This window comes from Chrysochloris asiatica, unplaced genomic scaffold, assembly GCF_000296735.1.
Source record: "Chrysochloris asiatica unplaced genomic scaffold, ChrAsi1.0 scaffold00014, whole genome shotgun sequence".
Lineage (NCBI taxonomy): Eukaryota > Metazoa > Chordata > Mammalia > Afrosoricida > Chrysochloridae > Chrysochloris > Chrysochloris asiatica.
This window is the reverse complement of record NW_006408532.1, coordinates 33622012-33634754: the sequence shown is the minus strand read 5'-3', so window position 1 is coordinate 33634754 and position 12743 is coordinate 33622012. Positions and strand designations below refer to the sequence as shown.

General features: G+C 40.9%; 1 protein-coding gene across 2 annotated transcripts in view; it reads left to right on the top strand.

Annotated features, from left to right (window-relative positions):
* FRMD3 (FERM domain containing 3) overlaps positions 1 to 12743 on the top strand; it is a 494426-nt gene that overhangs the window by 384376 nt on the left and 97307 nt on the right. For both annotated transcript variants that reach the window (XM_006834952.1, XM_006834951.1), the window contains exons 7-10: positions 4089 to 4176; positions 6082 to 6170; positions 7026 to 7089; positions 8209 to 8297. In XM_006834952.1, coding sequence (XP_006835015.1) covers positions 4089 to 4176; positions 6082 to 6170; positions 7026 to 7089; positions 8209 to 8297 — 330 coding nt within the window. The remainder of the gene's footprint in view (positions 1 to 4088; positions 4177 to 6081; positions 6171 to 7025; positions 7090 to 8208; positions 8298 to 12743) is intronic.

Genomic DNA, 12743 nt, shown 5'->3' with positions numbered 1-12743 from the left:
AAAGCAAAGATGTCTCTTTGAGGACTAAAGTGTGCCTGACTCAAGACCTGGTATTTTCATTCGCCTCATATGCATGGGAAGCTGGACAATGAAAAATGAAGACACAAGAACTGATGCCTTTGTATTATGGTGTTGTGAAGAATATTGACTATGTCTTGGCCTGCCAAAAAAACTAACAAATCAGTCTTAGAAGAAATGAAGCCTTAGTGTTCCTCAGAAATGAGGGTGGTGAGACTTTGGCTGGTTTATTTGAGCACATTATCAGAAAAGACTAATCACAAGAAAAGGATATCTTGTTTGACCAAGTGGAGGGTGAGTGAGAATGAGGGAAGCCCTCAGTGAGATGGACGGGCACAGTAATCTCAACAATGAGCTCAGACATCTCAAAGACCATGGAGATGACCTTGGCCCAGGCCACAGTTTGTTCTCTTGTATGTAAGGCCACCTTGAGTCAGAGCTGACTCTAAGGCCCCTGAAAACAACCAAGAACAAGTGTCTTTCTGAAAACCTACTCATGAAATTATCTTCACCGGTGAATCACTGGAGTCTCTAGTGCTGTCTGGGCCTTTGACAGCCTTGGAAACCCTTTACAGGGTTGTTATGAGTCAGAACTGGTGCCATAGCACATCACCACCACCATCACCATATATATATATATGTATTGTTGTTGCTGCTGTTAAGTGCCATCTAGTCTGTTTTGACTCATAGCAACCCTGTATAGCGTTTCCGAGAAGTGGCTATTGAGTTTGAACTGCCAATCTTGCAGTTCAAACAGATCTTGTGGACCAGGGCTTATCCTACAGTACCACACCACGAAGCCCAAACTCTGCTTCTGATTTAGATGTTACAAATTACTGCTTTAGGAAAATAAACATCTTAAAAAATTAATTCTGAAATGTTTCACTGAAGTAAAGCAGAACGTTTGAAGCAAGGTTGTTCTAGAGGCTAAGCACTAGACTGCAAACCTCAAGATTGATGGTTTGAGCCCACAAGATGCTCCGCAGGAGAGAGATGGGGCTTTCTGCTCCCACAACGATTTATAGCCTTGAAAACCCTATACAGGGTCACTATGAGTCGTAGCTGACTTTACAGCGCTTAACAACAACAACATATTTAAAAACTCAATAAACAAGAAAAAACAATACACACAGATGAACAATGTATTAGCAAGCTGAAAGTTTGAGTTAAGAAATAATTCAGAATGCAGTACAAGAAGACAGATGAAAAGTACGACATAAAGGTGAAACAATGTGAAAGATAGAGCTTTGTTGTTGGTAAGCGCTGTCTGGTTGATTCTGACTCATAGTGACCCCATGTACAACAGAACAAAACACTACCTGGTCCTTCACCAACCTCACAATTGCATTGCTGCTGCCACTGTGGCAATCCATCTTGTTGGGGGTCTCCCTCTTTTTCTCTGTCCCTCCATTTTTTCAATCTTGATGTTCTTCTCCAGGGACTGGTCCCTCCTGAGAAAATGCCCAAAGTATGAGAAATGAAATCTGATCATCTTGGCTTCTAAGGAGCATTCTGGTTGTACTTCCTCCAACACAGATTTGTTCATTCTTCTAGCAGCACGTTAAAAATTCTTCTTGTACACAATAATTCAAATGCATCAATTCTACAGACTTCCTTATTTGTTGTCCAACTTTCTCCTGCAAATGTGGCTATTGAAAACTACCATGTCTTGGGTCAGGTGTATTTGGGTCAGTCCTCATTCTGATATCTTTGCTCTTGAACACTTTAAAGAGGTCTTGTCCAGTAGATTTGCTTAATGGATTATGTCATTTGATTTCTGACTGCTGCTTCAATGACTGTTGATAGTGGATCCAAACAAAGTGACAACTTCAGTATTTTCTCCATTTACGTGGATATTATTTATTGGTCCAGTTATGATGATTTTTTGTTTTGTTTTGTTCTTTACATAGAGGTGCAATGCACACCAAAGGCTGTGGTCTTTGGTCTTCACTTGTAACTATTTTAAGTCCTCTTCACTTTCAGGAAGCAAGGTTGTATCATCTGCCTTCCTCCAATCCTGATGACACACTTTTCTTCATCTAATCCAGCATCTCAGATTATTTGTTCATCGTACAGACTGAATAGGTGCGCTGAAAGGTGCACACACCTTTCCTGATTTTAAACCATTCAGTGTCCCCTTGTTCTGTTTGAACGACTGTCTCTTGGTCTATGTACAGGTTCCTTATGAGCATGATTAAGTGTTCTGCAGTGTTGTCCATAGCGTGTCATGATTCACACAGTTGAAATCCTTTGCATAATCAATAAAGCACAGGTACATCTTTCTAGTGTTCTCTGCTTTCAGTCAACATCCATCTGATGTCACATCCTAGTCTGAATCTGGCTTGAACCTCTGGAAGTTCCCTGTTATTGTACTATTGGAGCCGTATTTTGAATTATCTGTAGCAAAATTTTATTTGTTTGTGATAGTAACGGTATTGTCCAATGATTTCCACATTCTGTTGTATCACTTCTCTTTGAAATGGGCATAAATATGAATCTTTTCCAATCAGTTGCCAGGTAGCTAGCTGTCTTCCAGATTTCTTGGCATAGATGAGTGAGTGTCTCGAGTGCTGCATCAGTTTATTGAAATATTTCAATTTATATTCCATCAGTTCCTAGAACCTTGTTCTTTGCTGATGCCTTCCTTTCACATTGACATCTTTCTTCGGTACCATTACTCGTGATCATGTGCTACCTCTTGAAATGGTTGAACGTCGACCATTTCTTCTTGGTACAGTGACTTTTGTTTTTCCTTCCATCTTGTTTTGATGCTTTCTGCATCATTCAATATTTTGCCCAAAGAATGCTTCAGTATTGCAAGGATAGGACTTGTTGTTGTTGTTGTTGTTATGTGCCATCGAGTCGGTTCCGACCCATAGTGAACCCGTATAGGGTTTCTGAGGGTGTGAATCTTTACGGGAGTAGAAAGCCTCATCTTTCTCCCGTGGAGCAGCTGGTAGTTTCGAACCGCTGACATTAAGGTTCGCAGCCCGATTCGTAACCACTACGCTACAGAGAGAATGATTGGAGATGGGAGGGGGGAAGTAGGGAAAGGAAAAGAGTCAAAGAGATGGTAGAAGAGACTGTAGTTCTTAGACTGAAAAGACCCACCAAGTGCTGATCAGGATGAATAAATAAAGGTGTCTTCTGGACCTATCAGAAGAAAATCCAGAATACTAAGGATATAGAGTTGGCAGTGATGGGCCAGTGGTAAAATTCTTGCCTTCTATGCTACAGATATGGGTTTAATTCCAAGTCAATGCACTGCTTGCACACCCACCACCCATAAAAATAAATTCTTATTGTTTCCTTAAGCAACTCTTCTTGGTTGCTAAAAATGGCCATGTTATTATCCGTGGGAAATGGTTAAGGCTCTCTTAAATACTTATGGGATGTTCATATTAGCCATCAAAATGGGGCTTTGAATTGTCACACATTTCTGGTATAGAAGCTATACCAGAATTGTATATCTTGGAATGGGCTTCAGACCCATCTTTATTTGTAACCTTTTTGTTTTCATCCTGAGGCCAAGACTTTGTTTATTGCCCTGGAGTTTGGTGCTGTATGTGGCAATTGAGATTTCCTTTCAATATCCAGGACTTTCCAGTGAACTGTTTGATGATTCTTTTTACCTGGTTGGCTCTGTTTAGGCTTGTTGACCGGATATCATGATTGCTCATTTTCTACTCTGAGCAAGAAATGAATGCAGTTCACCTTGGATAATCTTTTTATGTGAGTTAGAAAGAACGTGCTGAGTTTTAGTTCACATTAACTCTACAAGGGCCTGCTTATTGGTAACTTGATAGCCTTGATTAACTGTTCGGGCCAGAGGAGTACTCAGAGTACGTGTGGGTTTATTATAGAACAATTAGCCAGGGAACTTGAGCTCAGACTCCTTAGCAAGGGCTCCCTGTGGTGGGAAATAATGATTGGCTTTACTTGATCATTCTTTTTATAGGACATTTTCTTCTTTCTTGAGTTTCGAATATTATTCTGTATTGAATGAAGGAGCACCATCGTGCTATTATTTTCCTTTATTAATTCCTTAAACTTTTCTTGTATATTTTTAGAGGCCAGAATCCACCGGTTGCTGAATTTAATTTACTTCTAAAAGCTCACACTTTGGAAACCTATGGAGTGGATCCTCATCCGTGTAAGGTAATTGTCCCTCATAGCAGATTCTGTGATGATTACTGTGTCCGAAGGAGAGCTCACCGGTGTGCAGACCTGGAAGACCCCTCCCAGCACCCTGAGTCCCCATTTGTAAGAAACAGCAATCAACCTCAGTCACACATTTTGGCAGTTGGTATCTTTGAATTAGTTGCTAATGGCTCCATAGAAAGCACATTTTCCTAATCAACAGACAAGGATTCCTTTATCAAATGGAAGGTTTTCTCCCTGAGAAGGGGCGTTATCCCAACAAGTTTACTGTCAAGACCATGGCCTTTAGGACTGTGTTGTGCAAACTGGGAAAGTAGGGGCGGGGTGGGGGGGAAGAGAGAGAGAGAGACTTTTCATATTCTATTGTGGCATTATAGACATTTGTTCTTTCCTTTGTTCATATTATTTGACCCTTGATATTCTCGCAAGTGTGAAATAGTCCACCTGTGGCAGACTCATCCAGCCCCTCCCTCCTTGTTAAGTGCCATGGAGTCAATTCCGACTCTTAGTGACCCTGTTTGTAGGGATTCCAACTGGTGGGTGTGAACCGCTGACCTTGCGGTTAGCAGTCTTGTCCTTATCCTACAGTGCCAGACCAGGCCTCTTTCCCTAGAGTACTGAATCAGAAATACTGGGGGTGGAGCCAGGGAAGCTGCCTTTGTAACACCTTCCCAAGGTGATGCTTATTAAGCATACAGTTTTCAGCAACGTCTTATGAATGAACACAGTGTTTTCCTTACCACACCCTAAACTAACCATGTATCAGCCAGGCACCAACCTTAATCCTAAACTAAGCAGCTATATCAGGCAGGCTCTGAAAATAATTTGTTGAATTTACTGAAACATTTCATTACCCAGATAGGATCGACTAAAAGTATTTGGGAAAGTAGTAGTCCTGTAACTCTTAACTCAGGCTTCATAAAATCCTGGTGTTCAGAAAACACCCCACTCTAATTACATCAGAATCCCTGGGGGTGGGGTGGGGATATGGTGTCAGAGGTTTTTAAAGCTCCAGATGATTCTAAAGTGCAGCCAAGGCAGGGAACCAGTGGAACTTGTCAATCTGAGCTTTGCATCCTCTTGTTCTGTCCCCAAATTATTTTAGAATATTTGCCAGCTGCCCCTTCCTAGCGAGGACTCCTGGTGTGGCACTGTAGGGTAAGCACTGGCCTACTAACCAAAAGTTCGGTGGTTCAAGACACCAACCTTAGAGACCCTATATACGGTTGCTATGAGTTAGAACTCACTCAATGGCACTTATCAACAACATCCATCTGCCTATTCATAGTATAAACCAGAGAATTTCATTTAGTGAATTAGGTATTTATCCACCAATGCGACCCTGTTTTATTTATTAGAGACTGACCTGATTTTTTTTTTTTTTTTCTTGGTTCCTTTGCCATCACTTAATTTATTTATGAGATGCTGAGTGTTCCTGATGTAGGTTGGAAGCAAATTAGGCATTTTTATATGAAAATTGTCAGAAATCTTGTGTGAGTTTGAGTGACATCAGGCGAACACTCAGAATTTGATTTATGACATTAGAGTGTTACTGGCAACCAACAATAGTTGGCCCACATTACAAGACAGATCTGAGAACTCAGGCAGTCCAGAAGACACCTGGAAGTAGACATAGAGATTTAGGACTCATCTGTATTTTCCCAGGAAGACCCTGGAGGGGAAGAAGGTCTATTACTCAAAGGGAAAACCCACAGTGTATTCTTAGACCCCATCTAGACTTTGAAATCCTTCTTAAGACCGCCCATCTCAGGAACTTAGTTTGTTGCCAAAATCATTTGAATTAGTATGAAATTAACCCAGGATGAGGATGTATCAGCATACCATTTGTTACCTATGTTATTTTTTCCTAACCCAAATAGATTTTTGTATCTGTTCTTCCAGGATTCAACAGGTACAACAACATTTTTAGGATTCACAGCCGCAGGCTTTGTAGTATTCCAGGGAAATAAGAGAATCCATTTGATAAAATGGTGAGTTGTTCTTTAGAAAACAATTTTGCCATTGTCCTTAGTCTCCCCTTCCCTCTTTGGTTTTACCTGAAATTTTCAGGTAGAATACCTGAATATCCATGTTTTTGCCCCAGAGCTTCATCATAAAGGATTTATCGTCTTTGTGGTTGTTGTGGTAGCCAATCTAGGTTGCCCTGTTTTAGTGAGGAATTGGATTGGCAAGCCAAAGAAAGAGTTAACTCAGAAGACATGGGAGGGGTCCCAGGCTCAGAGGCTCTGCTTCCACAAAGAGTTGTCCAGTGGATCCCTTTCTAGTAGCTTCTGCTGCTGTGGTCCAAAGGGGCTCCCATAGCATGGGCCAGGGCAAGGTAAAGACACACATTTCCTTCAGTGCCTGCAGATCCACTTTCTGCCCCTCCCTCTCTCCACTCTCTAGTTGGATCTTGGCCATTTCACTCCTTGAACATGGATGTGAGAGAGAACGACTATGAATCCGTATCATTTCATTAGCTGAATCTGAAAATACCCACATTCGTCCTACCATGCAAATTGGGCTAGCCAATTAATATCGTTTTGGTCATTAACACTGACAACATCGCTAGAGCTCCTCAGAAGAAAAGGACAGGCTAAGTGTATGAACTGGAATAAATAATTCTGAGCTGCCCGTGGTTCCTCTCTTGGGGAGGAAATTGCTGTATAATTCAATTGGGGGCTCTTTGCTGCTCATTATGCCTTCACTGATAAGATAATATCTTGTTTCATTGCAGTCTAGTTGGCTTTTGTGAGTCAGTCAGGTTCCTGTGGGAAAGCCAGGTACTTTGGTTAACTGCCATTTTTTGTTTTTATTTCTCAACCAAAGAGATTTTCTTTTCTTAGGCCAGATGTCTGCAAATTGAAGTTTGAAGGAAAGACATTTTATGTGGTTGGCACCCAGAAGGAGGTCAGATACCGCTTTTCTAACTTCTGTTATCGTTGTGTGTAAGTGTGTGTACATGGGAGAGATTCAAGAACAAAATATACCTCTGTGATTGTAGCCCTAAAAGGCCGTGACTTTGAATTTCATGGTGATAATAGAGTTTAGAAGTACTGGAGTGGCGCTGTAGGATAAGCACTGGACTGCAAGGTCAATTTGAATCACAAGATCTGTGGTTCAAACTCATCCGTCGCTCCTCAGAAACCCAATACAGGGTTGCTATGAGTTGGAAATGACTCGACAACACTTAACAACAACAACAACTATAGCGTTTACAAGCTGAAACCATTTTGGAGGTATATGTATTACAAGTATTATAAATATGTAAATTTATAGATATTATAAAACATAGGTGGATAGATAGATAGATAGATAGATAGATAGATAGATAGATAGATAGATAGTGGCAGTGGTTGATTCTGACTCCTGGTAACTTGATGTCCAGCAGAATGAAACACTGCCCAGTCCTTGTTGTCATCACCAGTTAATTGTTGTGGCGATTGTGCTAATCCATCTCACTGAGGGTCGCCCTTACCCTTGCTGGCTTCACTAAATATGATGACCTCCTATAGTGGTTGATCCCTTCTGATGACAAGTTCAAAGCAAGCAAGTCAGACAGTAGTCTGTTTGGGTCCATGAGGTTTTCATTGACTGATGTGTGGAAGTGAATCACCAGGCCTTTCTTCCGAGTCTGTCCTAGTCTGGAAGCTCTGTTGAAACCTGTCCACCATGGGTGTACCCTGCTGGAATTTGGAATACCAGTGGCTTAACTTCTAGTACCCTTTCAATACTCAAGCCACCACAGTATGACAAACTGACAGATGAGTGGTGCATATGTGTGTGTGGTTATATGTGTGTAAATGAATATAAATAAATAAAGTCAGTGAATAATGCCAACTGTGTAAAAGATGAACTGCGATAGATTTGAAAAATAGAAGCTGAAACCTTCCATTACCTCTGTATAAATTATTTTAAATCTGTTTGGTAGGAGGCAGGATATAAATAGGTCAATACCTGAAGAAAGAAGACATGGAAAATATAAACTAGACTTGACATACCCTTTGGGTTTTGGTTATTTTTTATTAGAAAAAAGCCATGTTGGCATTCCATACTTCAACACCAGCTGCCTGCAAACATCTTTGGAAGTGTGGAGTGGAGAACCAGGCCTTTTATAAGTAAGTAGCTTTTATTCATTTAATTATAAGGTTTAAGAGCACTTGTGGAGTCCTTTGCTAATGGATGCATATTAATTTCTTTTAATACAGTCCTTTTTTATTTATTTAAGTAATTCCCAGTCCCTATTTTTCAGACAAGTCCTGAGATCTATGGTGGGTGTTGCTGCTAGAACTGCTATGGTTTTGTTTTGTTTTGTTTTTTTCCCTTTCTTTTTTTGGCATTGCTGTTCTCATTAAACATGTTGCTGGATCTTTTTTTACTTGGATGCCCTTGAGAAGTGGAGCCTGAGACGAAGAGTCTTGTGCCAGTAGTCATTTGGGATGTGAGCACTAGGGGTACTGCTAATGGAGTGTGGAAAAGAGATGCCAGATCTCACGATACAAGGTGTACTAGCAGCAGGTCCTAACTATGGGTCACTAGGAGAAGCCCAGGAGACGGTAGAACAAACCTCTGCATTCTCCCAATTCCCCATTCGTTCAGTTAAAGGCTACTTTAGAGGGCAGAGTTAATATTTTCTGGCACTTCAGGCTTTCCCTGAGTGCAGGCTAAATGGCTTAAATAGAAATGTAGTTTGTAAAAAACTTTCAAGCCCAGTTTGTAAAAGACTTTCAAGTCCAGTTTGTAAAAGACTTTGAGCAGAGAGTCATCTGTTTTCACAATAGGAAACTGCAGTATCTAGAAATGAGAGCCCAAGGCTGATGAGTGGAATGCCGAAGTCAGAGTTGGGACAGGACCTTCGAAGACACCCATAAAACTCTCCTGTTTCATTGTTGTTGTTGTTAAATGCCATCGAGTCCAACCTCATAGGGTTTCTGAGGAGCAGCTGTTGAGTTTGAACCACCGACCTTGGGATTCAGACTGACCTTGAAGTTGAGTGCTTATCCTATGGTGCCACACCAGGACTCCTCCTGTTTCATAAGTGCTTCAAATTTAGGATCCTTCCACTTAGTTAGTTCTAGCATCTCTTCTTTAAGACCCTTTGCTGAGCAGTGGTGCTAGAAGCCATTAAGAACCTGCCTAGGAACTCACCAAGGTGATTTTAGCTCAGTGTCCTCCCACACTGAAGATCTATCTGTCTTACCCATTCAACTCACCATCCTGAAGATGCTGAGTCTCTAAAAACTCATGGACTTTGACTGATGAGGACTCTTAGCAAGATTGCTTGGACAATGATTTTTGAATTCATTTTTAGCCACAGAATACTGTTCCTTGAATAGAAGTATAAGCCAAACCCAGTATGAGGTGGGGGCCAGAGTTGGAATTGAGGACTGGAGTCCTTCCCCATTGCTCACTGCCCCTCAGGAGTTAGGGTGACCAGTCCTCCCAGTATGCATGGGTTTAATGCTGAGAGTCCCACATCTCCAGAATTCCTCAGTCCCAGGAAAACCCAGTCAGAAACATGATTTTAAAATTCTGTAAAGATGATCTAAAAAATTCTGAAATTCTAGGAATGAAAGGAAGAGGTGATACCTTGTAGGTAGACTGTCCCATGGTCTTCACCATCCCAAGGACATTAGTGAGAATCCTTATTCTACCTGTGTGCCTCCTGCAATGTTCAGGGATGGGTAGAAAATACCTATTGGGCTCGGAAAAATCAGCATGTCCAGACTTCCCCACCCACAAAGGTTAGCACTCTTAGGCTTTAGTCCAAGCCTTGTTGTTTTTGCTGTTGTTAAAGTGCCACCGAGTCTGCTCCAACTCATGTTGTTGTTGTTAAGTTCCATTGGATTGGTTCCAACCCATAGAGACCCTGTATTAGTGTTTCCAAGGAGTGGCTGGTGAACTTGAACTAATGACCTTGTAGTTCAAACAGCTTTGCAGTCTGGCGCATTAACCCACAGTGACTCTGTATCTGGTTTCTGAGGAGCAGCTGGTGAGTTTGAACCACTGATCTTCCAGTTAATAGTCCAGTGCCTGTCTTACAGTGCCACAACAGGACTCCTGTCCAAGCCTACATGATTTTAAAAAAAATGTTTTTAAAATTCTGATGTAATTTAGGTTGCTATGAGTTGGAACCTACTCAACAGCACTTAACAACAACAACAATTCACCCTTTGTTTTGTTGTTAGGTGCTGTTGAGTTGGTTCTAACTCATAGAGATCCCTATATAGGGTTTCTGAGACTGTAAATCTTTATAGGAGCAGAAAACCTCATCTTTCTCCCACAGTTCACCCTTTAAGAGTATACAATTTAGAGGGCTTTATTATATTCACAAAATTGTGAAACCATGTAATTCATCATCTGCAAAAGAAGCCCATTAACAGTCACACCTCTGTGTCCCTTGGACACTCCCCAATCCCCAACAGCCTCGTATCTACTTTCTCATCTACTCTGAACCTTTTACATAAATAGAACTATACACTATATGGCCTGTTTTCTAAGGTTTCTTTCACTTAGCATGATGTTTTCAAGGGTCATTCATGTCGTTGTCATTGTTAAGTGCTGCTGAGTCAATTCTAACTCATAGCACACCTGTATAGGGTTTCTGAAAGTGGCTTGTAGGTTTGAACCACCGACTTTGCTGTCTAGTGCTTATCCTACAGCATCACATTAGAACTTCATTCATGTTATAGTAAGTACCAAAGCTTCATCCCTTTTTATGGCCAAATAATATTCCATTATGTGGATATATTATATTTTGTTTCTACAGACATCATTTGAAAGACATTTGGATTATTTCTACTTTTTAATTATTGTGGATGGTGCTGCTATGAACAGGTTTTTGTGTGATGAATTCCCTTGGTTATATATCTAGGTGCAGAATTGCCAAATCACATGGTAACTCTATATAGTAACTGTCTGACAACATGTCAGAAACCTATATTCTAGTCCTCCTCCTTTAGTGACGTCATCTGGTGTCTATCAAAGAATGATTTAGAGATACTTGGTTAATTTTTTTAAATGGATATTTTCTATCAAATGAGGGAGTTGGCAAATGGAGTTAAGAAACCAACCAAACCAAGATATATCATTATTTAACGTTTATTGTATAGTTTTATGTACTTGTCTGTCCTGGTGTAGTGCTATAAGAAAAGCACTGGACTGCTATGCTAACCCCAAGGCTAGAAGTTCAAATCCACCAGCCACTTCTTGGAAACCTATGAGTTGGATCTCTGATGGCACTTAATAACAACAACAATGTACGTATCTGTCTTTCCTCAGCTTGATTTGATCTCTTTGAAGTCAGGAACTAGATTCTGTTTGTATTCATTGAAGATCTTAATGCAGGAGAAGCAGACAAAAATGCTGAGTAGATAAAGTCAACAAGGCACGGTTCCTCAGGAGATTTTTATGTCATGATTAAGATCAAAAGAGAGGTAAAAATAAATATTCCAGGGAACCTCAAAGTAAGAGTTGAGCATTGATGTGAGGATAGTAGTAAGAAAAAAATGCTTTCAAGTGGAGGAAGGACACCCTGGTCTGAGAAGGGACCAAGGCAGAAGAGTGGAAGACATTCTTTGGGGAGGATAAATGGCCAAGGCTGGAACAGAGGGTGGGCAGGATAGAAACAAAGGTGAGACTTAAAAAGATATTGGGGCTAGATGCAGAGGGAGCTCTCAAAAGTCAGACAGCCAATATGACATAGAAGCAGAGGAGTAATAGGTGTGTTTGTTGCTATTGATGTCCCATTATTGCTGTCATTTGTTGTTGTTGTTATGTGCTGTGGAGCTGGTTCTGACTCATGGCAACCTTGTACAGGGTTTCTGAGACAATAAATCTTTATGGGAGCAGAAAGCATCATCTTTCTCCCGTGGAACAACTGACCTTGTAGTTTTGAACTGCTGACCTTGTAGTTCGCAGCCCGATTCATAACCACTACACTACCAGAGCTCCTATTGCTGTCATTAGCTGCTATCAAGTCAGCTCCAACTCATGGTGATCCCATGTACAAGAGGATGAAGTGTTGCTTGGTTCTGTGCCATCTTTTTTCATATGCTCAAGTCCATTGGTATGGTCACTATGTACTTTGAAAGCTTTCAACCTGGGAGGCTCATTGTCCAGTACTATATCAGACAGTGCTCTGAAAACTATGTTGTTGTTGTTAAGTGCCGTTGAGTCGATTCTGAAGTACAGTGAAAATTTCATAGGGTTTTCATTGGTTGCTTTTCAGAAGTAAGATTATCAGGATGGTCTTCCTAGTATGTCTTATTCTGGAAGATCTGTTGATACTTGTTCACCCTGGTTGACTTCACTGGTATCTGAAATACCCATGGCAGAGCTTCCAGAATCACAGCAACATGCAAACCATCACAGTACAATAAATTGGCAGATATATGGTAGTTGTAGTCAGTGCCTATGGTGGTTTGTGGTTATGTGCCGTGGAGTCATTTCCAACTCATAGCGACCTTGTACAGGGTTTCCGAGGCTGTAAATCTTTACGGGAGCAGAAAGCCTTATCTTTCTCCTACAGAATGGCTGTTTCAAACTGCTGACCTTGCAGTTCA